We start from the raw sequence: 24,324 nt of genomic DNA, 5'->3' as shown, positions 1-24,324 counted from the left end.
GGAGTTAAGGCATCTGCTGCAAAAAACCCTACCCCTTCTGACAGGGATTCTAGGGCACTGGACAGATGGGAAAAAAAGGTTTACACATCTGCTACCTTGGCTATAACGGCCTTAAACTGTCAGTTTCATATGCTCAAATATCAGCAGCATGTCTTGTCATTGCTTAAACAGAAAATGTTGTTAAACTCTGAATGTGCAGAAAACAAGGAAATGCAGGATATATTGCATGCAGCTGAACAAGTTGGAAAGCATACTTTGCAATGTGGTTTTGATTCTTTAGAGGCCTCCTGCAGGGCCGCAGTTACAGGTTCTGTAATTAGAAGACATGCTTGGTTAAAGGAACAAAATCTGCCTGATCATGTTAAAGTTAAATTATTAGATGCACCTTTATAGCATGATACTTTGTTTGGTGTTAAGGCAGAAGAGGTGTTAAAGAAAATTGAGGACAAGGCTAAATCTATGCAAATGGTCAAAGATTTCTTACAATTACAGCCACCTAGGTTTAGTAGACACTGGCCATCAAAGAATTGGTCCTTTCCTGTGTCAGACAGACCTCAAAGGGGCAGACCCAGACGCCCTAGAGGCAGATCCCAGGCGCAAGGTTCATACAGGTCAAAGCAATGGGGTGCTTCTACCTCCAAAAGTGGAGAAGACAAATCACAACCTTACCGGAAACAGCCCCAATGACTTCCCCCTGCCTGCACCAAGCACTTACTACCTGGCAGCACCCTTAGGGGGAAAATTAGAACTTTTTTCCTCAAAATTGGCACATTATAACCCAGGACAAGTGGGTTCTAAATATCGTGTTACAAGGCTACAAGTTCCATTTCCATACCCTGCCAAAGGCAAATGGCTGGCCAGATCTGCCAAAAAATCAGTGGGCAGAGGCACAAAAACAAGTCTAATCCCTCATGGACATAAGGGCCATTCAACAAGTGCCAGAGAAAGAGCCAGATGGCTTATCTCACGCCAGACAAACAAAGGCAACTGACTACCTATTTCAACATGTTAGCAACAAAGGTCCAGTTATCTGCAAGAAAATTTCTGCAGGCTTTGGGCTTCATGGCATCCTGCATCCTATTAATTCCATATGCAAGACTGCGTATGAGGAAACTTCAGTGGTACCTAAGTGTTTGGACTCAACATTGCCACAGCCTGGAAACCATAATTTCTGTCATTCCCTGCCTGCAACAGGAGTTTCGATGGTGGGGAAAGGCTTGAAACCAAAACAAGGGACAGCCATTCACATTAGCCCCAGCCAGGCAGACACTAACAACGGATGCATCAGATTATGCCTGGGGGGCCCACATGGCAGGAAGATATATTCAGGGAACATGGACCTCAAACCAAATGCGTCTACATATCAATCAAAAAGAGATGCTAGCTGTTCAAAATGCCCTAACAGCCTTCAAGGACCTACTTCATCCAGGACAACTACTGATAAAGACAGACAACACCATGGTCATGTGGTATATAAACAAGAAGGGGGGCACACATTCTTACCCTTTTTGCAGACTAGCTATGACTTTGTGGGACACAGCATTGACTTACCAAGTGCATCTGCAGGCACAATTCCTGCCAGGAAGGAAAAATACTCTGGCAGACAAACTAAGCAGAAACCTCATGGATCCCCACGAGTGGCAGCTGGATCCACAAGTCTTCAACATGATAACAGGGAAATGGGGATGCCCGGACATAGATCTATTTGCCTCCCCTCACAACTACCAACTAAAGAGATTCTGCACAAGGATTTATCACAGAGAAGCATGGAAAGTGGCTGCCCTATCCTTCAGCTGGAAAAACCGATCCGTATATGCCTTTCCCCCTCTGCCTCTCCTCCCCAAAGGTACTCCTAAAGGTCAGATAGGAGAAGCCAAAGATTATTCTGATTGCACCAGACTGGCCCCGCCAGCACTGGTACACAATATTAAGGAGCTTGTCTCAATGCCCAGCTTGGACCTTACCTCAAGTACCGCATCTACTATCCCAGCAAAACAATCAGATCCTGCACAGCCAACTCAGAACTTTAAACCTGGCAGCATGGTAAATAATGTAGTCATACAAAACACACCTCTCAGCAAAGCTGTGATGGATGTCATTTTGGAAGCCAGAAGGCCTAGTACTAGAAAATCTTATGCTGGAAAATGGAAGAGATTCTGTGCTTGGAACTAGGCACAAGGAACAGATACAACTGTGCCAAATATTCCTCAGATTTTACAATACTTAACTGAGATGCTGGACAAAGGCCTATCTTTCTCATCTATTAAAATTCATGCCTCTGCCATTTCGGCCCATTACAATGCAGAGCCACCAATCTTTTCTCATCCCTTATTAAAACAGTACCTCAGAGGAGCCAAAAATGTAAGGTCTCCAAGGAGATCACCAATTCCTGCATGGGACCTCAACGTCTTGGAAAAACTCACCCTGCCTCCTTTTGAGCCAGCTGCTACTGCGGATATAAAGTTTTTATCTTGGAAAACAGCTCTGCTCCTAGCAATAACGTCTGCAAGACGAGTTTCAGAGCTACATGCACTCATGGCTGTGGACCCTTTTATCATTTTTTATCCGGACAGGGTCTCCCTGAGGACAAACCCAACATTTATGCCTAAAGTGGTGTCCAGTGTGGCTCTTAATCAAACCATTCATCTGCCAACTTTCTATCCAAATCCACAGAACAAGGGGGAGAGAATTCTGCATTCTTTGGACGTACGTAGACAGCTTAGATTCTACTTGGACAGAACCAAAGTTTTCAGAAAGACAGAGCAATTACTAGTGGCATATGCTGCAAGATCACAAGGAAAGGCCATCTCAAAGCAGACTATTTCAAAGTGGATAGGCCACTGCATTCATTTCTGCTACTTATACCATGGCAAGCCAGAGCCTAAGGGCATTAGGCCACATTCCACCAGAGCTGCAGCCACTTCAGCAGCCTTTCTCAGGGGAGTACCAACCAAGGACATTTTAGAGGCAGCTATTTGGAGTTCAGTGCACACCTTTACAAAGCACTATCATCTGCCACTCTACTCTAAATCCAGGGCAGGCTGTGCCACTGCAGTTCTGCAGGGTCTTATAGCTGCCCCTAATGCTGTTTAGCTCCAGCCTCCCAACCATAGCTTTGGGAATCTACCCAAATGTAATGACTGCAACAGTGAAACATGAAGAACATAGTACAGTTGTGTACACTTACCATAAATGTAGATGTTCGAGTGTATTCACTGTTGCAGTCCAGGTTACCCACCTGCCATTCCCCCTTTTCTTTTGATGGAACCTATCTTTCCTTCTCTGATTTATACAACCTGTGTGGTGTATTTGCTTGTGGATGAAGGTAAAGTTCATATTGCTGCATGTAATTTTATATATAGATATAAATTTTGCCTACCCTTTTAGGGGGCACCTGACATCTGGGGCAAGAAAAACCTAAAGAAAATGGCTTCTGCTGCTTCTTTTATACCCCTGACGACCTGACGTCAGGGAAGGGGTGACGACAGCCGACGCAGGGCCTAGGACTTTGGAATTCAGGCCAACTGAAGACAACCTGCCAGCAGGATTACCCAAATGTAATGACTGCAACAGTGAATACACTCAAACATCTACATTTATGGTAAGTGTACACAACTGTACTTTGTCTTGTATCTTCCTGTAGGTTATTGGAAGTCCTGTCTGAAGATTGCATTACTTTTTGCTGAACATCTGCAGAACTCTCCCCTGGTAGTGTTTCTTTCTCATTTTTTGTAGCTGATTTTTTCCAGATCTTCTGTGTTTCTTTATTCCTGGCAGCCAGGCAAATTTACCCATAAACACAAGTGTAATGGCTTTCTCTGCTGAGTTTCTGTTTTCACACAGAGAGCTAGAAACAAGCTATTATTCAGTGTGCAGCCATCTTAGAAGTCTCTTGTTTAACAGTATTTTAAGAGAAGTACCAGCATCCTGGAAGAAAACGGTGGTGACGGTAATACCTAAGTAGGGTTAAGATCCATCAGATCTAGCTTCATACAGACCCATTTCAGTACTAAACCATGATTATAAAGTGTTTGTTTATAACAGCTGAAAGAGTGGCAAAAGTGATACCAAAATTAATAGATGTGGATCATTGTGGTTTTGTAGAGGGTTGGTAAACATTTGACATTATTAAGAGAACATTGATGATCCAGAGGGAAGAAGAATGTAATAAAATATCAGTGTTATTGGTGGGTCTTGATGCAGAGAAAGCATTTGATAGACTAGACTATTGGCCGCAGTGGTGCAGAGGTTAGCGTTGTCGCCTTACAGTAAGAGGTTCTCCCATTCGATTCTCGACTGGAGCACCTTCTGTGTGGAGTGTGCATGTCCTCCCTGTGGTCGAGTGACGTCTAAAGACATGCAGGTAGGTGCATGCGTGAATGGGTGTGCCTTCTTTGAATGTTGGGCATCGGGCTAGCAACTCAGCACCATAAAAATACACTGCCAATCATTAGCAGACTGGAGTTCCGCTGTGGCGAACCCTGACCGTGAAAAGTCGAAAGAAAGACTGGGACTTCATTAGCAGGGCAATGGAAGCATTTGCTTTCCCTGATACAATTATAAGGTTGATTAGGAGTATATATGATGGATTGAAGGCAAAAATTAAAGTAGGTAGGGTCCTCTCTCTGATAACTTCTGCTTGAGTAGAGGAAACAAAGCCAGGCAAGGTTGCCCGCTTTCCCCTTTGTTTGCATTATATTTAGAATAATTCGCAAAGAAAATAAGGGATTCACAAATTCAAGAATATATTTGATATGGTAGTCAGGAAAATCTGTCTCTCTTTACAGATAGTATTATTTTATACATGACAAAACCAGAAAGGGACATTACATTGTTGTGGGATATTTTAAGACAGTTTCAGATTTTCTCAGGATACAAAATTAATGAAGCTAAAACAAATGCAATAGTGCTAACATATGTACCCACACACATATTGGTCCAACAATATCCATTTTTATGGGGACATGATAAAATTAAGTATTTAGGAGCATGGATTAGAATGACTGTGTTATGGCAGCTAAGGGTATGTGGGAAGAAACTAAATAGATGATAATACAAAAACTGAGAAACTGGAAGCTTTGTTATATGGATATGGCTACTAAGATACAAGCAATTAAAATGTTTTTAGCCCCTTTAGTCCTATACACAGGTCAGGCATATTTTTATCAACCAGAGTAGAAGCTGTGAATAGCAATTAAAAGTGTTCAAGGGTTTTGTATGGGAAGGGAAGATAACAGTGGTCAAGTGGGATAAGCTGATTCTTCCAATAGAACAAGACGGACTAGGCTTACGCAATTTGAGGGGGTATTTTAGAGTAACACAGTTAAGACTCTTATACATAGCACAAGCAGAAGACTATAATTAATAGTGGAAAGGAATGATGACTATACGGGGGGAAGCTCATGAAATAAGGAAAGATTGGGATTCTGGATGCAGACTCTTAAGGAGAACGACAAAAATCATAGAGTATTATATTCATAAAATAGCAGGGAGTATTCTAAGAACTAAACCAGCATGATAATGGAGAAAAGAGAATCTGCCAATAGGGATGACTGTGGATAGGGATACAGATAATAAGCAAGAGGGGGCTGGAATTTATTGGAGAAAACTGGCAAAGGAACCAAGGTATTGGGAGCAAATAACTAGAAACGGAAAAGTAATAGAATGGGAAGAGGCCAAGAATTTATTTGAACTGCAGGTTAAAGATTGCCTTCCCTATCAAGGATTGATATTAGAGTATAGGAAAAGAGAAGGAAATAGGGGGCTCTTAAGTGAAAGACCAGCACTGGTAGAGTTTTTAATAGAATCTAGAACAGAAGCTGCCATTAAAGGAATAATTAGATGAGCTTATAAAATATTGCATGATAACTACGAGAATGAATCAGAGGAGCTTAGAAAGGATTGGGAAGAGAGGCTGGATAAGCAATTCACAAAAAGGCAATGGGGGGATGTATGTGCAGCTCCCAAATATGCAACAGAATCTAGAAGATTCAGTATCTTTGCCTGGAAGTGTTTGCATAGGTATTTTTTACCCCAAGTAGACTCCAAAGAATTTTTTCTCACTTGGATAGCAAATGTTGGAGGTGTGACAGGCAGGAAAGAGGTGGCTGGGAACATATTTTTTGAAGTGTAGAGAGCTGGCAGACTTTAGGGATTCCCTGTGAACTGCTGTGTCGGAGATTCGGGGTGAGCAGATTAGATTGACTGGGGTGATGATTTTTTTGAGGTACGATACAGAATTGCCTAGACATAGTAAAGCCTTGCTCAGTCTAATTATGGTGGCTGCCAAAAAAGCAATTAATAGAAAATGGAAATCAAAGTCAAGACCAACTTTATTCGAAGTAGAGAATATGTTAACAGAGATAAAGCAACTGGAATTGGAATCTTTAGAAAAGGGAAGGAGCAAACTAAATAGGAAAAATGGGATTTGTGGGAACGATATATGCAGAGAAAAAACAAGGTTTAAGAGGCAGGATTTGAATGAGCCATATGCTTAACTGACAATGACTGGATAGATTATAAGTGATGCATAACGTTTGCAACTACAGTTATTTCAGTGGTGTCTGTGATGTATAATGTTTGCAACTAAAGTGGTGTTTGTTTTTCCTTTATTTAAATGTAAGATTGCCTATGTCGTACGTGATAATTTAATAAAGATGTTTGTTGGGGAAAAAAATAGATGAGATAGAAAATCCCTTTGACAGTGCTGAAAAATCTTGAGATCCCCTGGATCAGCCTGCCCCTTTCATTCCACTTTTTGATCACCTCTCCAGCATAGAGGCCAAACGCTAAATCTGTTTCCATGGGGGGAATTTACACACACCATTTTAACATCATCTGGGAGTTTCTGAAAATGCAGTCGTGCAAACTTCCGTAAAACAGTACCAGTTGCCATAGCCGTGGAAGAAATATCAACAGAATCATACACACACTCCAAATAATAAGTAGTGACCTATGCAGTAGAAGCTAAGCTATTTAAAGCAGATTTTTCCTCACAAGAAGAAACTGCAGATAAAACATTCTTTGTACTTTAACAATTTGTTAGAACAAATTATAACATATGACCTTAACAGTTCAAAAGAATTTTGCACATTTTCCTCACACCTCTCAGTAATTTTCTCTTCCTTATTAGAGAGTAGGATTGCAATTAACCAAGTGCTTAGCATCAGTGGGCTCAACTAAAGATATAGCTGCTGGCTCAGGTTTGGAAGTAGTGTATACAAATTAAAAAGACAGGAATTTTATATATCCTATCTGCCTTTTAGGGGCTACTGGCTGACTTTTAGGAAAATTTCAGGCAGTAATAGGTTCATAGGTGTGTACTAAGCTAATGGCCCTGGAGCTTTTACAAGCCTAGCCCATAGATGTGCCCTGGCATCGTGCCACCCAACATTAGTTCCCAGTGTCTCTATCAAGTAGAGCCACTGGAGTGATCCCCGGGTGAACTTTCTGTTTCCTATCCACTCATCAAGATTTTTCTTGAAGAGGGCCAGTGAGGTACTCTGCTTGACATGTATGGGAAGTCTATTCCAGAGCATGGGCAGTCTCTGGCTTATGACCCTGTCTCTCCAGCATGTTCTGTTGATTGTGGTAATGAGTTTGAGGTCTCTGGTGCATGTAGTGTGGAGGGATTGGGATTTCTTTAGATGTAGCATTTCTAACAGAGCTGAGTCAGACATGGCTTTGTAAGTCAGGCAGAGATCGCCTCTTAGTAGATGATATGAGAAAGAGAATAGCTTGAGTTTTTTTGAGTCTGTCCGTGTAGGACATGTGTTTAAGGCCTAGGACCATCTTCGTGAGGTACTTTTGTGGCCTTTCATGCTGTTGCATGTGTCTAGTGAGGTACATGCCAAATGGGACATTTTACTCGATGACTGGCCTAATGAGGAAAGAGTAGAGAGAGATGATAACCTCTTTCTTCCTGGATGCAAAACCCTTGGTAATGAGATGTGTCACATAGAAGGACTTTCTGATGACAGTGGCAATGTGGCGGTCAAAGGAGAAGTTGCTGTTAACCCATGCCCCCAGATCTCTTATAACACCTTCAGTGGGCACCCATCTATGTGGTAATTAGTGAGAACTGAGTTTTTACCAAAGGAGATGACGATATTTTTTATCATTAAGCTTAAGGTCATGGTTTTGACACCAGTCATTGGTCTCAGTGAGGCCTTTCTGTAGGATGTCTGCATCACTTAGGGAATTAATAATTAATCTCAGCTTGAAGTCGTCTGTGAACTTGGTCAGCCAGAGTCCCTTTGTGTTGGCTTGGACTTCTGAGAAGTAGATGCCGAGCAGGAGAGGACCTAGGACCGATCCCTGTGGGACTCCACTCATGACTGGTCAACAGTCTGACTTTGAGTCCACTACTTTCACACTGTGTTCTATCTGTGAGCCAATTTGTTACCCGCCTTGTGATATAGGGGTTGATGCCTAGTTTGGTGAGTTTATCAATAATTCCTGAGTGAGGAATGATATCAAAGGCCTTGGCCAAATTACCTCATACTCTACAGTACTTAACAGAAATGCTCCACAAGGGCCTATCTTTCTTGTCAATTAAAATTCATGCCTCTGCCATTTCAGCACATTATAATACTAAACCCACCACTCTTCTCTCACCCGTGCTAAAGCAGTTCCTCAGAGTGGCCACAAATTTAATACCCACCAGGTGAGCCCCTACTCCAGCCTAGGACCTTAACTTTGTATTAGAAAAGCTCACTCTCCCTCCATTTGAGCCAGCTGCAACAGCAGAGTTGAAATTCCTTTCTTGGAAAACAACCTTGCTTCTAGCCATCACTTCAGCAAGAAGAGTGTCTGAATTACAGACCCTCATGGCAGTGGAACCTTTCATTATCTTCCATGCAGAACAGGGTTTCCGTTGGGACTAATTCTTCCTTTATGCCCAAGGTGGTGTCTAGTGTGGCCCTAAATCAGTCCATTCATTTTTTCCGTAATCCATAAAACAAAGGGGATGAATACTGCACTCTCTGGACGTGTACAGACAACTTAGATTTTATTTGGACAGGACTAAGCCCCTCAGAAAATCTGAACAGCTGCTAGTTGGCTTTGCTGCAGGGGCAGAAGGGAATGCCATTTCAAAGTACACCATTTCCAAATGGATAGCTCATTGCATTCATTTCTGCTACAAGCACCATGGAAAACCTACCCCACGGGGGATAAGATCACATTCCACCAGGGCTGCATCTACCTCTGTGGCTTTTCTCAGAGGAGTCCCTACCAGGGACATCCTAGAAGCTGCTATGTGGAGCTCTCTACATACCTTCACCAAGCATTACCACATGCCTATCTTTTCTAAATCCAGAGCTGGATTTGCCACTGCAGTCTTGCAGGGCTTAATAGCTGGCCCTAATACTCTTTAACTTCCTCCTCCCTTCCTTAGCTTTGGGAATCAACCCAAATGTGATGACTGCAACAGTGAAACGCGAAGAACATAGTACAGTTGTGTACACTTACCATAAATGTAGATGTGCGAGTGTATTCACTTTTGCAGTCCTGGTTACCCTCCCTCCAGCCCCCTGACTTCTCTTGGCTCTACCTTTCCTTCTTCTTTGGTATATTTATTTTTTCTGGTTTATTTGCTTGCTTTTTGATGTGGGTGTACCATACCATATAATTGCTTCCCATTGCGGGGGCACCTGACATCCGGGGCAAGAAAAACTTATGTAATGGTGCCGGCTGCATGTTTTATACCCCTGACGTCATGGAAGAAGCGACAGCATCTGCAGAAATCCGAAGACTCTGGTATTCAGGCCGGCTGAGGGCTACCTGCAGGCAGATAACCCAAATGTGATGACTGCAACAGTGAATACATCAAATATCTACATTTATGGTAAGTGTACACAACTGTACTTTTCTTGTTGAAGTGGGCCTGTATGAAGCTGGATCTGATGGAAGTTTAACCTCTTTATTACAGCTACCACTGTTTTTTTTCAGGATGTTGGTACTTCACCCTCCTCTTAAAATACTGTTAAACAAAACCTTCCAGATCTTTGCCAGTTTTTTTTTTTTTTTAACCTCCTAGCTTCCAAACTTCCACTGGAATAACGTCTATTCTTGGGGACTTTCCCGAAGATTGGTTATACATCACCATTTTTCTCATCTCCACCTATCATAACTGTTAGTAATTGAGCCTCATCTACCTCTAACCTTTGCATAATTAATTCTTCCATATGCATTTTAATTAGTACCTTTCATGCTTTCCATATTTTTCTGCTTTATACAGACTTTAATAGAATTTCTGGAATATTTTTAATACTTTTACAGGATCTCGTTATTTTCCCTGTTGTAGGCTCCCGAAGCTTAGCTGCAGCCCATTCTACTTTCTGTTGCCCGAGTTGTTGTGCTAAAAGTTTTTGTGCTCTAGAGTTATTATCAAAGACAGCTGATTAACAGCAGTCTTTCTAAAGTCATGCATATTATAGAGGTAATCCCTTATTTTCTGTTTAGCATTCTGCATTTGCTCTTCTTTTTCTGTGAAATTCCCCCTTTATTGCATTACGTTAACATTTGTCAGTCCCTGTTAATAATGCTTGTTGCTTCTTACCCATATCTCCCTTTTTTATTTCCACCCTATTTTTAATCTCCATTTTTAATTTTATCCCACTCTCAGAAGAAAATTCTATCCTCTCTAATAGCTCCTGAATAGTTTCCTCTACCCATTCCTTAAATTCATCTCTTTTCAACAGGTAGCTGGAAAGCACCAGTGTCTCATTTTTTATTTCATTACCCTGTGTTTTATTTTAGTTATTATTGGTCCATGATCTGAAGTAGTTATTGGCTGTGTATTAAGATCTCCGGTGAAGTGCACATGTTCATGTGAAATGTAAATTCTGTCTGGGGGTATATGTAAATTCATTCTGAACTCCTAGTACTGACGTCACATCTTCCATGCCAAATATTTTCATAAATTTATCCAAAAATCTACCTCTTTTGTTATATTTTCCCTTAAGGGCCCTCCAGACACATCTTCACTGTTGCAAATCAAATTCCAGTCCCCACCTATAAGTAATATTCCTTGCTGAAAGCTGATTGTTTCTCCCAGAGTTTTCTTAAGCTCCATTATAGCAGTTATAGGTGGAATATAAATACATGCCAGTGTAATCCTCCTCCCTTCCCAGTAGCCCTTAGTACAACAAATCTACTATTATTAGCTTTTTTATCCTCTTCTGTCACTACTGGAGCACCTCCTGCAATTACTGTAAGTACACTTCTTTTCCTTTGTCCCAGTTATTCCACTGAATAACCATTCTGAAAACCTTTCTTTATCAAATTGACATGTTCAGTTCTTTCCAAGTATGTCTCCTGTAGCATAGCTATTTGCACTCTACATTTTTAATATAGTTCACTACTCTTTCTTTGTGTTTATCTATGAGACCATCGACATTTAAATGTATTACAGAAAGCAGTATTGTATTAAAAAGTTATTACTTCCACCTTTTATGTATAGCAGCTTTTTTGTTAAATGTCTAGTTCCAACTTGTTGTGTTACATGCAGATATTGTTTGGCAAACTGATATTTTATACAGTTGTTTCTTGTCACTTCCATTTGAGCCTATGTTACATCTTACAAAACATTTTCTTTTATTGAAAGTCCTCCAAAAAACACACCCCAATACCACCTAAACTATTGACTTAACACACAAAGCTGTGTACATCTTCAAGTATTAAAGTTTTTACCCACCTAATAGGAACAAATGTTCCAAACTTACAGCCATGGTCTCAGACTTACTTTAACATTAAAAAGAGAGAGAGAGGTTATCCTTGTTAAGACATGTGGTGCAGCCAGTGCTCCTACTAAGTGCTGTATGGTTTTGTCAGCTGAGTAAACACTTGAATGCTTTCAGAGAACATTATCTGCTAGCCATTTCTCTTTATCAGATTGTCTCCTGGAGACTTGAGGACCAGATACAAAATTGCTACTAAGCATACATTTATTTGCTAGGAAAAGCCTTATAATATTCAGTATTCTTTTTCATTTACTTGCTTTCTCTTAAAACCTCTTACTAGATCAAGCTAAGGTACTTAATCCAGTCATTCCCCTATGCAAGAATAAGAAAAAACACATTTTTTTCTTCTGTCATGCTCTTTTAACCAGACTTCTTTTTTAAATTGACGTGCCTACATCTCTTAAAACTGAACAGAGAAAAAGAGAGAAGAGAGAAAGATAAAACAGAAACACTTGTTTACATTAGTATCCCCATTACACTTAAAAATAACTGAGAAAACTTTACTTTGCAGCATGCAAAGGCAATCGTGCAGTATAAAAATAGTACCTTTAAGCAAAAACATGTTTACTTATAGTTAACTTCCTCCCTTCTCTTTCCCTCTACAAAATATTTTTCTGAACATTAATGACATAAAGTAGGGCATATGCTTTGGTGTCCTTCTCTCAAGCACTTTCTGTTGAAACATTGGAAAAAGTTTTACTGGCACAGTCTCTCTATGGTCTTTATTACCAGAAGAACAAGATGCAGAATCTTCTTTTGTTTCACAGTTCACTTTTTGTTAGACAAACTTTATATTTCCTTCTTAGCATGTACTTCATCAAAAAATGATGTCCCTCCAGGGAAGAATATTTTCAAGATAACTGGGTACAGCAGTTTGAATATCACGCCTGCTTCCCGACAGTTCCTTAATAGTGGTATAAATTTACTACAATTCTGCCTGGTGTACAAATAATAATTCTCCACCAACATTCTGCTGTCTCCAACTTTTAGTACTTTTTTCTTCTGCAACATTTTTGTCAGAATCAACTCCTTCTGCTGGTGGGATTGCATCTTTACTATTAAAGGTCTAGGTTTCTTTCTCATAGCCAGGTTTGGAGCATGCAAATGATGTGCCCTTTCAATTAACAGCTCCTGCTGTGGAATACCACTCGAGTTGCTTATTTGTGCTTTCATAAAATTAATGCATTCTGTTTCTTAGAGCTTCTCTGGTTTAGCAGAAAATCTCAGGTTTTCATGTGTGTTCTGTCCTCTAATTCTGTTATTTTTTGAAACACCTCTTCTTGAGCAGTCTCCTATTCAGCCAGCCATTTCTTCATTTCGACCTCTGATTTTTGCAGTCATCTCAATGTCTGTTTAAAGCTTCTTCCATTTTTTTCCAGCCTTTTGTTGTTTGAGTTGATGTACTCCATCAGTGTTTTGTTTATTTTAATCAAGTCTGTGTGCAGTTGTCTTATACTTTCCTCTAGGTTACTGGAAGTCATATCTGGAGCTTGCATAGCTTTTTGCTGAACAGCTGCAGTACTTTTCACAGTCAGTGTTTTTTCCTCACCTTTTGAAGCAGATTTTCCATCAGGTCCTCTATTTCTTTTGTCCTTTCATCCTGGCAGTGCACTTACTAGTCAGTTGCTGAAATATATACAGAAGTATAAATCCACTGGCTTTGTCTCTGCTAAGGTTCTGTTTTCACACTGGGAGCTAGAATTAAGCTGTTAGTCAGTGGCAGCCTTCATGCAAGTCTGTCAGCTTTAAAGATTATTCTGGACAGACCATCAGTCTGTTGCATAATTCATGTGCATATTTGTCCACAGACAACATGCACACCAGTGAACAGCTCTGACAGTCATCTTTTTGCATGCCTTTAGGAGGTGGGAGAAAACCAGAGAATCCTGAGACAATCCACGTGGGTACAGGGAGGACATGGCAGATTCTACGTAGACGTCATGTCAGCTTAAAACTGAACTGGAGAACCTCATTGACATTTTATTTATCTTATTTTGCCATCACAAGGCATTATCATCAACTTTAAAATGGTTATGTATTAGTACTAGAATTTTCAGAAAAGGATGTCTTGGAAGCAGAAGGGTTCATATTCCAGTATGTTTGGTGGGACATGGGGCTGTGCAAAGCTGAAACAGAAGTATATAATTAAAGGCAAGAATTAGTAAAGAAAAGCAAAGTTCATTATGTTGTATTAGCAAACATACTGCTTGGCAGCACTTGCCTCATTGGGAACCTGTTTTTCCCGTTTTGATTTAGTAGTATTTTCCCCTGTATTGCTTTAGTAGTAGTAAAATTGTTTTCCATTTTTCTAGGTGACAAGATGGTTACCTGATCATCTGGCAGCTCACTGCTGTGGCTGTGATAGCAAATTCTGGTTGGCCAGCAGAAAACATCACTGCAGGTAATAATAGTTGAATGTTGGTTGTCAGAGCTTGTCTGTGTTCTAAAACACGGCTTCACTGTCTGGAAGCCCCATTCATTGTGATACAGGATGAGAGTATAGAATTCTTGACCTACTACTGAATGACAACAAACCCACCTACTGACAGAGGTTATAACTTTTAAAAACATAATTCCAAAAATGTTGGATTGTGTAGTGTAGCTCTAACATAAATTGGCTATTCTTAGTACAATCTTTGTATTGATAAAAATAGTAAAATAAGACTATTGCATCAGTGAAGTGTTGCTACCATGCATCTTTTTATCCTGGATCGTAATCTGTGAACATAGAAAGATTGGCCACGTATGTTTATTGCAGTCAACATATGACCAGATGATGCATCATCTGCCAGTGTAAGAACAGCTTTGGTTCTCTTGAAAGAAGAATTAAGAAGAGAGAGAGGTTACAAAATATGTGAATATACATAGCTTTTCTCTTTACCTAGTGTTATGAAAAGTTATGGCAGCCATAACCTTTTGTGTTCCACTGACATGTATTACTGATAAAAGATAACATTGAACTTGTTCTTGGAAGTAAAACAACAGTGATTGTGCTCTTAGATGTAACAGAAAATATCACAATGAGCAACATTCATTAACAGTGGTAAGTATATCCTTTTTAAAAACTTTACAGAGATGTTAGTAATTGCTTTTACTGGCCCTTGTTTTTTCATTATAGTCCATAGCACTTCAGGCTTTAATCCGTTTTATTACTACAGACCATGGTTTCGGACACTGAAGACCCTGCAACTGCTTCTGTTTTTGTTGCCTTTCTTTAAAGGATTGTTATATTCAACATGGTTTCACATATCTTAGTGGCGTTTTCAAGGGTAGATACTGAGAAACATAACTGTATACATTTTCATTTGATTGTGCTCCAAGCTTTAAAAGCAATGGAATAGATAACCTTTTGAAGTTTGATGGAAATTGTTTTATTAATCTTTTTTTTTTCTGGCACAGTATTTAAAAACCTTACTTACAGAAAAAATGTTCTAGATAATCTTAACTGCTTTTTTTTTTTATTTAAAGAAAAGCCTTTATTAAGCAGTAATAATGTTGAAAAGAATTACAAATCACTCAGTCTGGTAATATTTGTCAATTTAAAGTTTTTAATTTGATATTCTGTGGTTAGAAGAATCTGTCCATGGTTAAGAATTGTAGCAGATCCCTATAGCAACCAATTGAACAGACACCACCTTTTAAATTTAACCCTTTAAATTGTTGGGCTACAATTTTCCATTATTCGTGTGGGGTCTTACATTGTACCAAGTTGTATTTGTTACTGCAGAAGGAAGCCTGTTTTATTTTTCTCTTTTAATGCTTATGTTTGTTGTAATATGTTTGTTTAGTTAAGCGAAGGATGGTTTGTTTTGTAGTGCCTTTCTTTTCCCGATTAAGCTGTTGTGCCATGCATTTAAATGGTCTTCTGCTTGATGATTTGAATTGTTTTAGTTACCAATAGGAAGCGAAGTTGTGTAACCCCAGAAGGCTTAATTGTCAAGGTACCAAGTTATTGGATACGTCATTTGTAAGGAATAAAGAAGAATTTGTGTGATAGTTGGGTTTCCATTTTGCCATTTCCTTTTTTATATTACTGAACTCCTTGTTACGGATTTGTGCTTTCAAAATTCAAGTAATACATTCCTGGCCTATTGCACTTTGTCGGCTTAATGCATAAAGGCACAGGACATGCTCCCACTTTGTTTATTAGTTAGTTCTAGTGCTGTTTGATTTGTAAACGTGTAGCATATTTGTCATGGCTGGGTTGGAGAATGCCTTGTAGAGTAGGCATAAATCTCCCCTCAGTAGTATGTAGCAGACAAGGCTTTGCGGTGGTCCATATAGGACATATTATTTACACCTTGTATTCTTTTAATGAGGAACCTCTCTGGCTGCTCCATTTGGTGCAAATGCCTTTTCAGGTACATGCTGAAGGGTGCATCGTACTCTATTAGTGGTCTAATAAGGGCTGAGCATGGTAGAACTATGATCTCCTTAGATCTGGACATCATGCCCTTACTTATAAGTTACACCACACAGAAGGATTTTCTCACTTCCATGAACATGTAATGGTCAAAGTTCAGGTTACAGACAACCTGAGTTTAAGTCCCTTACCACTGGGTATTCTCTTAGGGGAATGTTATCAGTGTTGTAATTTGCAAGGGTGGTTGTATTCCCATATGATCTAATTATGCATTTTTTGCATGGAGTTTTAGGCAATGGTTCTGGCACGTTATTTGTCTGTGTCTTGGAAGATAACTGTATCTTTGGAGGATTCACTGATTGCATCCAGCTTGCAGTTATCAGCAAATTTGGTCAACCAAAGGTCCTCTCATTTACCTTGACTTCAGAGAAGTATATTCCAAACAGGAGAGGTCCCGGTACCAAACCCTGTGGGACACCACTAAGTAACAGGCCTATTGACAGAGGTGGATTCCCTCACCTTCACTTCATATGCCCTTTCTGTGAGCCATTTGGCTATTCATCTGGTGAGGTAGGGATTTATGCCTAAATTTGTGAGTTTGTCTACAATACCAAAGTGCGGTATTGTGGCAAATGCGTTTGCTGGGTCAAGGTAGTGGGTATGTACCATTTTGCACTTGTCCATGGGTCTAGTGACCTTTTTGAAGAAGTCTGCCAAGTTTAGTAGGCATGACCTGAGCTTGACAATACTGAACTGGGATGGGTCCAGTGTTTGAAGATTTCCTATGTCTTTGTTTTTCTTTTCATGGCCTTGCATATTAGAGTGGTTAAACCTGTAGTCTGTAGTTCCATGGTTTTGTTGATGGTCTGCCTTTGTGCAGACGGGTGGCAGTTGCAGTCCTCCATTCTCTAACAACAAAGCCTGTCTGGAGGCTGTAGTTGAATAGAGATTCTAGTGGGCCTGACAGGTCATGTTTCAAGCTATTTAGGAGACTTTCTGAGATATTATCAGAGTCCATTGATGCAGTGTTTTAGCGCTGGAGAGTGCAGTGCAGACTTGTTATTTAGTGATAATTGAGGGAGAAATGGTAGAGAGGATATTTCCTGGGGATGATGATGGTGAAATTGGAGCTAAAGTTATCTGCCAGGAAATGTGCTTGGTTTGGTATAGGAAGGTCCATTTAATATTAATTCAGCACACTGCTGGCTGTTCCCTTTAAGGTTAAGTACATAACTTAAAAATTCCTTATGGTTATCCCTTGGCCTGGAGGACTTGATTAGTCCTGAGTTGCTTGTTGAGACTGATGGAGTTTTTTTTTCTTTTGGGTGTGTGTTTTGGGCATAGTCCTTTGTTATACAGCCTATTTATAGTAGGGGTCCACCAAGAGGGCTAGTTTTTTGGTATTTGTCTTAAGTTAATTTTGCTTGGAACTGCTGTTTCTATGCAGTTATTTACAATGTTGTACAGGGTTTCCATAAACACTTCTGCAGAGGCCACGATATTCTCTGAATTTGGGAGTGGAGCTTAGAATTTAGCTATGCATTTACTTAATAGGAGGTTGTTATCCTTGGAAAAGTTCTTAAAGGTTCTTTGGTTTGCTGGGAGTTCATCCTTTATATTTATTTCAAGGGTTTTCGCTTTGTGATCCAATCTTACTAGTGAGGACATTACACGAAGGGATGTGCAATGTTCCTTCATTTTTGAGTACCAGATCCAGTATGTTTGCACCCCTGGTAGGTGTGCAGACCAGCTGTTCAAGGGTGTTTGCATTGACAAAATCCAGGAATCTTTGAGCATGCATGTTTGGGCTTGTGTATGTATCCCAACCTATGGTAATATAGTTGAAATCACCCATGAATATGGTGTTGGGCTAATGGGAGTGGCTCCATTATATTCAAGTATGTCGTATAGTTATCCTGAGTCATAGACAGAGACCTATAGCTAACAAGGATATGGTATTAGACTTTACCTAAGTTTAGTTGAACAAGGGGTAGCTCAAGCATGTCATATTGTTTGACCAAGCTTGAGGTGTGCTTACTTTTTATGTAGATTGATACACCTCCAACTCTTGCCCCTCTTGTGCAGTAGCTGGCCTAAATGTGTGGAAGGAATTATAGCCTTGTACTGTCAGGATGCTTTCCCCATACCTTTAAACCATGTCTCTGTAACTGCATAGATGTCAGCACTTTCCAGGGTGAGGAGTGCTTCCAGGGAGTGAAGCTTCTTGATGAGATTCCTAGCATTTAGCAGTAATCTATTTAGTTTATATTGTGTAGATATTGTCTAAAAAAAAAAAACACTATAGGAGTGGATAATGTCTTCCCCAATGTCTGAAAGCCTAGTGGAGACAGTTGCAGACCATCCTTGGCAAAGCAGCATGGTCCATCAATCAGGTCCTCCCAAACTGACAAATATCGGACCTCCTTATAATGACACCAGCAGCTAAACCAATTGTTAGTCAGTCATCTTCTGTTTATATCATGGTATCATCCTTGGAGAAAGTAAAATGCTGCTCAGTGCTAGATTTGTACCTGCCTGAGAGAGACTGTCTTAAAGCTCTGTCATGTCTCTCTTCATATAGTCCAGGGAAGTACCTCTCAGGTCATTAACGTCAGTGTGGACTGACAGAGTATTGCTGGTACCTGAGGTTTAATGTCCTGAGTGTATATTGTGTGATCTGGCAGAAACATGTCCCTGATAGGCAGTTGACCCTGACTGTGTACTTGCTCAGCCTGGTGAGGGGGCATCAGTGTGTCTCACAGTAGTCTCCCCATTCATGAATATATTGGATTATGTGACAATTTGCCTTAAGGAGCTTAAAGGCTGAGACATTGTGAAATGTGGCTGTATGCATCTTGGGGAATGTTGTTTTTGTAGTGTGTTTTGGAAGTTGCTGAAGGCAAAGTATGGGGGAGTCCTTTGAGGCTTGTGTAGATTGTTTTAAGATCCTCAGCATATGTGAGTTTGTGTCTGACCCATAGTAGCTGTAGTGTTTGTGGTACTGACAAACTGGAGATATCGCAGTCTGTATGCAAAAGTTTTGCCTCCAAATATATAGTGTAATCTCTCTTCCTTACTGTGCCAGTCTGCTAAAGAATAAGGTGGTTGTCAGTAAATATAACACAGTTGCTACATTGTATCAAGATGCCTGTCTCTACCAGGCTGGCTGAAGAGACTGTAGAAAAGTGCGCATCCGTGACTGTAGATCCTCTTTTGTGATCTGTGAGAGGTGATGTAGTCGGGGTTTTGAGTTGTTGGACTGGAAGTTGAGGTTTAGGATTGATCTAAAACAACACACTCTGTGTAATGCTTCTCAGTAGGCAAACCAGCTGCTCTATAGTCAGCTAGATACTTGAGAAAATAGCCAAAGTTTTATATGGACAATTATAAGTCTAGATGCTTGCTTTTATACAGGACACTACAAACCACTGCTGCACAGCTCAGCAGAGGTTATGGGAGATGAGTTAGAGAAGAATCCAATACATAAATAGTAAAAATCGCAGTATCAGTGTATATATAAGATTCAGATACTGCAGTAATTCACAATTCTATCACCATTGTGCTGTGCGTGATACTACAAGCCTAAGGTTCCCATGCTAAGTAAAATGCAAACAGAAGAAATGCAGTAGAAATGGAATAAATGAGGCTCAGATCCTGCAGCAATTCACAACTCTGTCATTGTTATGGGTTATAGAAGAAGGCTAATGCCCCCAGACCAAGTAAAATACAGACAGTAAAAAGTGAAAGAAATGAGGCTCAGATCCTGCAGCAACTCAACAATTTTCCCACTACAGTGAGGGGTACTACAAGATTGAGGTCCTAGACCAAGCTAAAAATGCAGAACAGTTGACTTTTAAGTTAAACAAGGAAAATGCAGAAAAGAACAGTACACCATTCAGATTAACACACTGAATATTTCAGTGTGCACTAATTGTAATTAGATTATATAAAACCAAGCCGAAATTGAGCTTTAAGAGTCAAATGGGAGTGCTTTATCAATTTGAACTGTTAATGTCCAGTAGAAAGCACTCTCCACGTCAAGCAGAATACCTCATTAATCCTTTTTAAGCACAACCTGGATAACTGGATGAGGAACAGAAAATATACCTGGGATTTCACCTCTGTCCCCTGCTGGACAGTGGCATCAGGTGCTGACTTGTTGGAACACAGGCAAAATTCTTGGCTAGGCTTGTAAGGGCCTCAGGGCCAATACCCTAGTAATGTTCTGTGAGCCTAACACTGGGAGTAGGGTTGCCACCTTTCCTGCCCCCAAGTTCCGCCTATCTTGTGATGTCAATATCAACGAGCGGAAACGCCTTCTTTTTCTGTTCCTGATGCCTGCTTTCAGCTGATTTGCTATGCTTTTCTGTAAAAAAGCATAGTAAATCAGCAGATTACAAACTATGATAGTTTGTTTCCTTTTTTTTTGAAACAGAATACCGGAGTTTGTACAGTGTTTTCCGGACTACTGGAGAATCAGTTTGATTTCCGTATAGTCCAGAAAAAAAATGGATAGGTGGCAACCCTAACTGGGAGGGCTTGCAAACTCTTAATTTACAATAGGGGCAGGCAGCTAAATGGCAACCCAGTTTAAAAACCTAACAAGAGGTGGGTGGAATAAAATTAAAAAAAAAATCCAGAAATCAATAGTGTCAAACAGCAATTTTTAAACTCAGAGCTCTTGTCGCTGAAGAGGAATGTAGGTGAATACCTTAAATAAGAAAACTGTTATTCAGCTCCTCCCACTGATTAGCTAGATCTACTCAATGAATGCAAAAGGAATGTTTAACTGATCCTAGACAACAACTTTTAAGACTTCAAGAAAAAAAAAACTTTGCAGTATAGCAAAGTTTAAAATACAACAAACTAATTTAAGAGTACAAAATCAAAAAGTTATGGAAATATCCAAACCTTAAATGTAGAAAATCCAAAAATCAATGCAGTCAAACAACAGTTTTAAGCTCAGAGCTCTTGTAACTCTGCATATACTTGTAAGTGCTGTACACCTACCCCTCCTGTCTCTTCTCCATTTCACTAGTGATTCAGACAAGCTTCATTGGTGGTAGAGTCCGATATTTACACCAGTGCATTGCTTATTAAAGAAGTGGGTGTCTTACTGCCCATCATTCTGGATCATTGTTTAGCAAGTCATCCCATCCCATTCTACCATCTGTCTTAACTATAGTCACTCTTCTCCAAAAACTGCCCAGTCTTCTCATCAGAACCAGCAAGCAGTTACTTTACAAACTCTTTAGAAGAATCGTATGCCCTTCCTTAGATCATTGCTGCAGTATTCCAAACTATTAAGTTATCTCACCAAATAACCTTGACACCCAGCTGGGGTACCAAAGCCAAATCCTTCCATAGAGCAATACATCTGACATACGACCTAAACCTGTGCATATAAGGAAACATAAGTAGTTGTATGAGTGTAAATCCTCAGACTGTCTTGCCTCCAATCCAGATGCAGGCCTCCCCATCTGTTCTGTTCTACATATGGTTGCTGATACCATTGGCCTTCACTGGTTCAGATAAATACCCCATTGGGGAACCTTCTTTTCTTTGTCTCAGTTGTATTGCTGTTTGTAGCTCTATTACATATCAGCTAGTAGGGAAATGTGATTGTGGTAGGCAGATTCCCTACAAGAATCTCAACTCCCAGTGCCTTTTCTGCCTAGGTGCAGAGCATGATTATAAAAATTGTATGACCTGTCAGTCTTTGGTTTGTAAGACCTTAAGAACTTGACTTTCATCTCCCAGTTCATATTTAGAAACTCTGCATCTTAAGTGCCTCACCCAGGTTAAGATGGCAGACCCCTCTACCCCTGACATCCTATTCCAACAAATCACCGGAACCACCATGATGTATAAGAAATAATTTTATTTGGAACAGAACAAGCGCTTTCACGCACCTAGCAAGTGCGCTTCATCAGGTTACATTTAACTAAGACAAATGCTCTCATTATATACTATAAAGCACATCCCAATTAACAGATAATTTGGTGGGTAAAATCAATTAAATCCACTTTGAGTTAAAATTAAAGTTATATACACCATTTATAAAAGTCATGTTAAAATAAAATGCTACAAGCCATCTTCAAATTTGATACCATGTTTCCCATGTAAATATAAATATAAGACGAAACAATTTATCGTTTGGATACTTTTCATATTAGAGCATTATCGATCCTAAAAACCTCAATCTTATAGATCTCATTTGTCAATTTCATAAATTTACATAGTAAAAACAGTGACACATATCCTGTGAATAACTAATATTCCATGAAACTTATATCAAGCGTGTGTAAAGTGTTAACTATTATTATACCCAAAGTCAACAAAACTGAGGAAATACAAATGTGAAATCCCAGTCAAAACAGGGAAGGGAAAAAAAGCATAGAAAGGAACAATGATGGATAAGAAGGAAAGAAGGAAGGAAAGGTGAAAAGGGGGGAGGGGGAAGGGAAGGAAGGAAGAAAGGAAGGGAGGGAAAAAGGAGAGAAGATAAAGGAAAAGAAGGGGGGGGAGGGAAATGGGGAAGAGGGAGGAAGGGAGGGGGGGCAGGATGTCTCTGGCGAAGCATTGTAGCTTGTCAAGCATGTCATCCCAGGCAGACAGATACTGGATCCCCTTTGAATAACACCAGAAGCTTAGCCAATTGTTGAAGTTGATCATCTTATCCTTGTACTGTGGTATCATTTTTGAGGTCACTGTGGACTTCAAATTCCTGTACAAGACCTTGTCACAGGCTTCGAAGATGGCTACACACTGAGTAGCACCTTAATTCTGAGTCTCCCAGTTTGAAAAGAAAAGCTTAGCAGAGAAAGCCAGTGGACCTAGATTTCTGGGTAAATTTCAGTAACTAGTTAGTAAGTCCACTGCCTGGATGCCAGGAAAAAAGAAACGTAAAGGACTTTGAAGAAAATCTGCTACAAAAGGTGAAGAAAAACAAAGACTGGGAGAAAATACTGCAGCTGTTCAACAAAAGCAGTGCAAGTTCCAGACATGACTTCTAGTAACCTAGAGGAAAGTAAAAGGCAGTTGCACTGGTTAAAATAAATGAAACACTGATGAAGTACAGCAACACATACAATAAAAACTGAAAAAAAATGGAAGAAGCTTTAAAGTTATTCGGGTAAGGTGACAGAACTACAAAACTCAGAGGTTGAAATGAATAAAAGGCTGGCTGAATAGGAGTGGACAAGAAGAGATGTTTCAAAAACTAATAGAATTGGAGGACAGAACATGTAGGGAAAACCTGAGATTTTCTTCTGTGTCAGAGAGGCTGGAAGGAACAGACTTTATTAATTTTATGAAAGCACAAATAAGCAGCTGGATTAGAATTCCACAACAGGAATTGTTAACTGAAAGTATATGCTCCAAATCTGGTTACTAGAAGACAACATAGACCTTTAATAGTAAAGATGCAGTCTTATCAGCAGAAGGAGTTAATTCTGATAAAACTGTGGCAGAAGGACAAAGTACGAAAAGTAGGAGACAGCAGAGTGTTTGTGGAGAATGACTACTCATTGTACACCAGGTAGAAGAGGACTAAGTATATTCAATTATTTAAGGAATGTTGAGAAGCAGGAGTGAGATTCAAACTGGTCTACCCAGCCATCTTCAAAATATTTTTCCCTGGAGGTACAACATTTTTTGATGAAGCACATGCTAAGGAGGAAATATAAAAGTTTGTCTAACAAAGGGTAAGCTGTGAAACAGAAGGTAGTTCTGTTTCATGTTCTTCTGGTGATGAGAACTACAGAGAGACTGAGCTGGTGAAAATTTTTTCCATTGTTTCAACGGATAATTCCTGAGAGAAGGTATACAACATAAGAGTAGACTAGAAGAACCGAGAATATGTTGGGAATGAAACAGAGGCAGGATTAGGGAGATGGTGATGAACAGGAATAAAGCTAGTAACTTGGAAGTTGACAAATGTGGGGCAATAAAGCAATAATTATATTTGTGAAACATGACAGAACAAGAAAATCTGAAAATATGGAACTTCTTTGGACTTCGTTAAACTTGTAGGTGACTTTAAAGCATATGATATGCTTCATGTTATTAATGTTCGGGGAATAAAATCAGTAACCTGGAAAATGGCAAATATGGGATTACAAAGCAATAATTATACTTTTGAAATATGTCAGAACAAGAGGATCTGGAAATATTGGATTTTTGTGAATGTTGTTAAATACGTAGGGAACTCAAACA

At 39.8% G+C, this 24,324-nt stretch overlaps 1 protein-coding gene across 7 annotated transcripts in view; it reads left to right on the top strand.

Annotated features, from left to right (window-relative positions):
• The window catches only part of MTMR3 (myotubularin related protein 3), a 2,239,538-nt gene that overhangs the window by 2,107,883 nt on the left and 107,331 nt on the right, over window positions 1-24,324 (top strand). For all 7 annotated transcript variants that reach the window (XM_044068370.1, XM_044068372.1, XM_044068373.1 and 4 more), the window contains one exon: window positions 14,057-14,145. In XM_044068370.1, coding sequence (XP_043924305.1) covers window positions 14,057-14,145 — 89 coding nt within the window. The remainder of the gene's footprint in view (window positions 1-14,056; window positions 14,146-24,324) is intronic.

The sequence above is a fragment of the Protopterus annectens genome, chromosome 4.part0 (genome assembly GCF_019279795.1).
Source record: "Protopterus annectens isolate FY-2018-M chromosome 4.part0, PAN1.0, whole genome shotgun sequence".
NCBI classification, from domain to species: Eukaryota; Metazoa; Chordata; order Ceratodontiformes; family Protopteridae; genus Protopterus; species Protopterus annectens.
The sequence above is the reverse complement of the archived record's forward strand: the minus strand, read 5'-3'. Positions and strand labels throughout refer to the sequence as shown.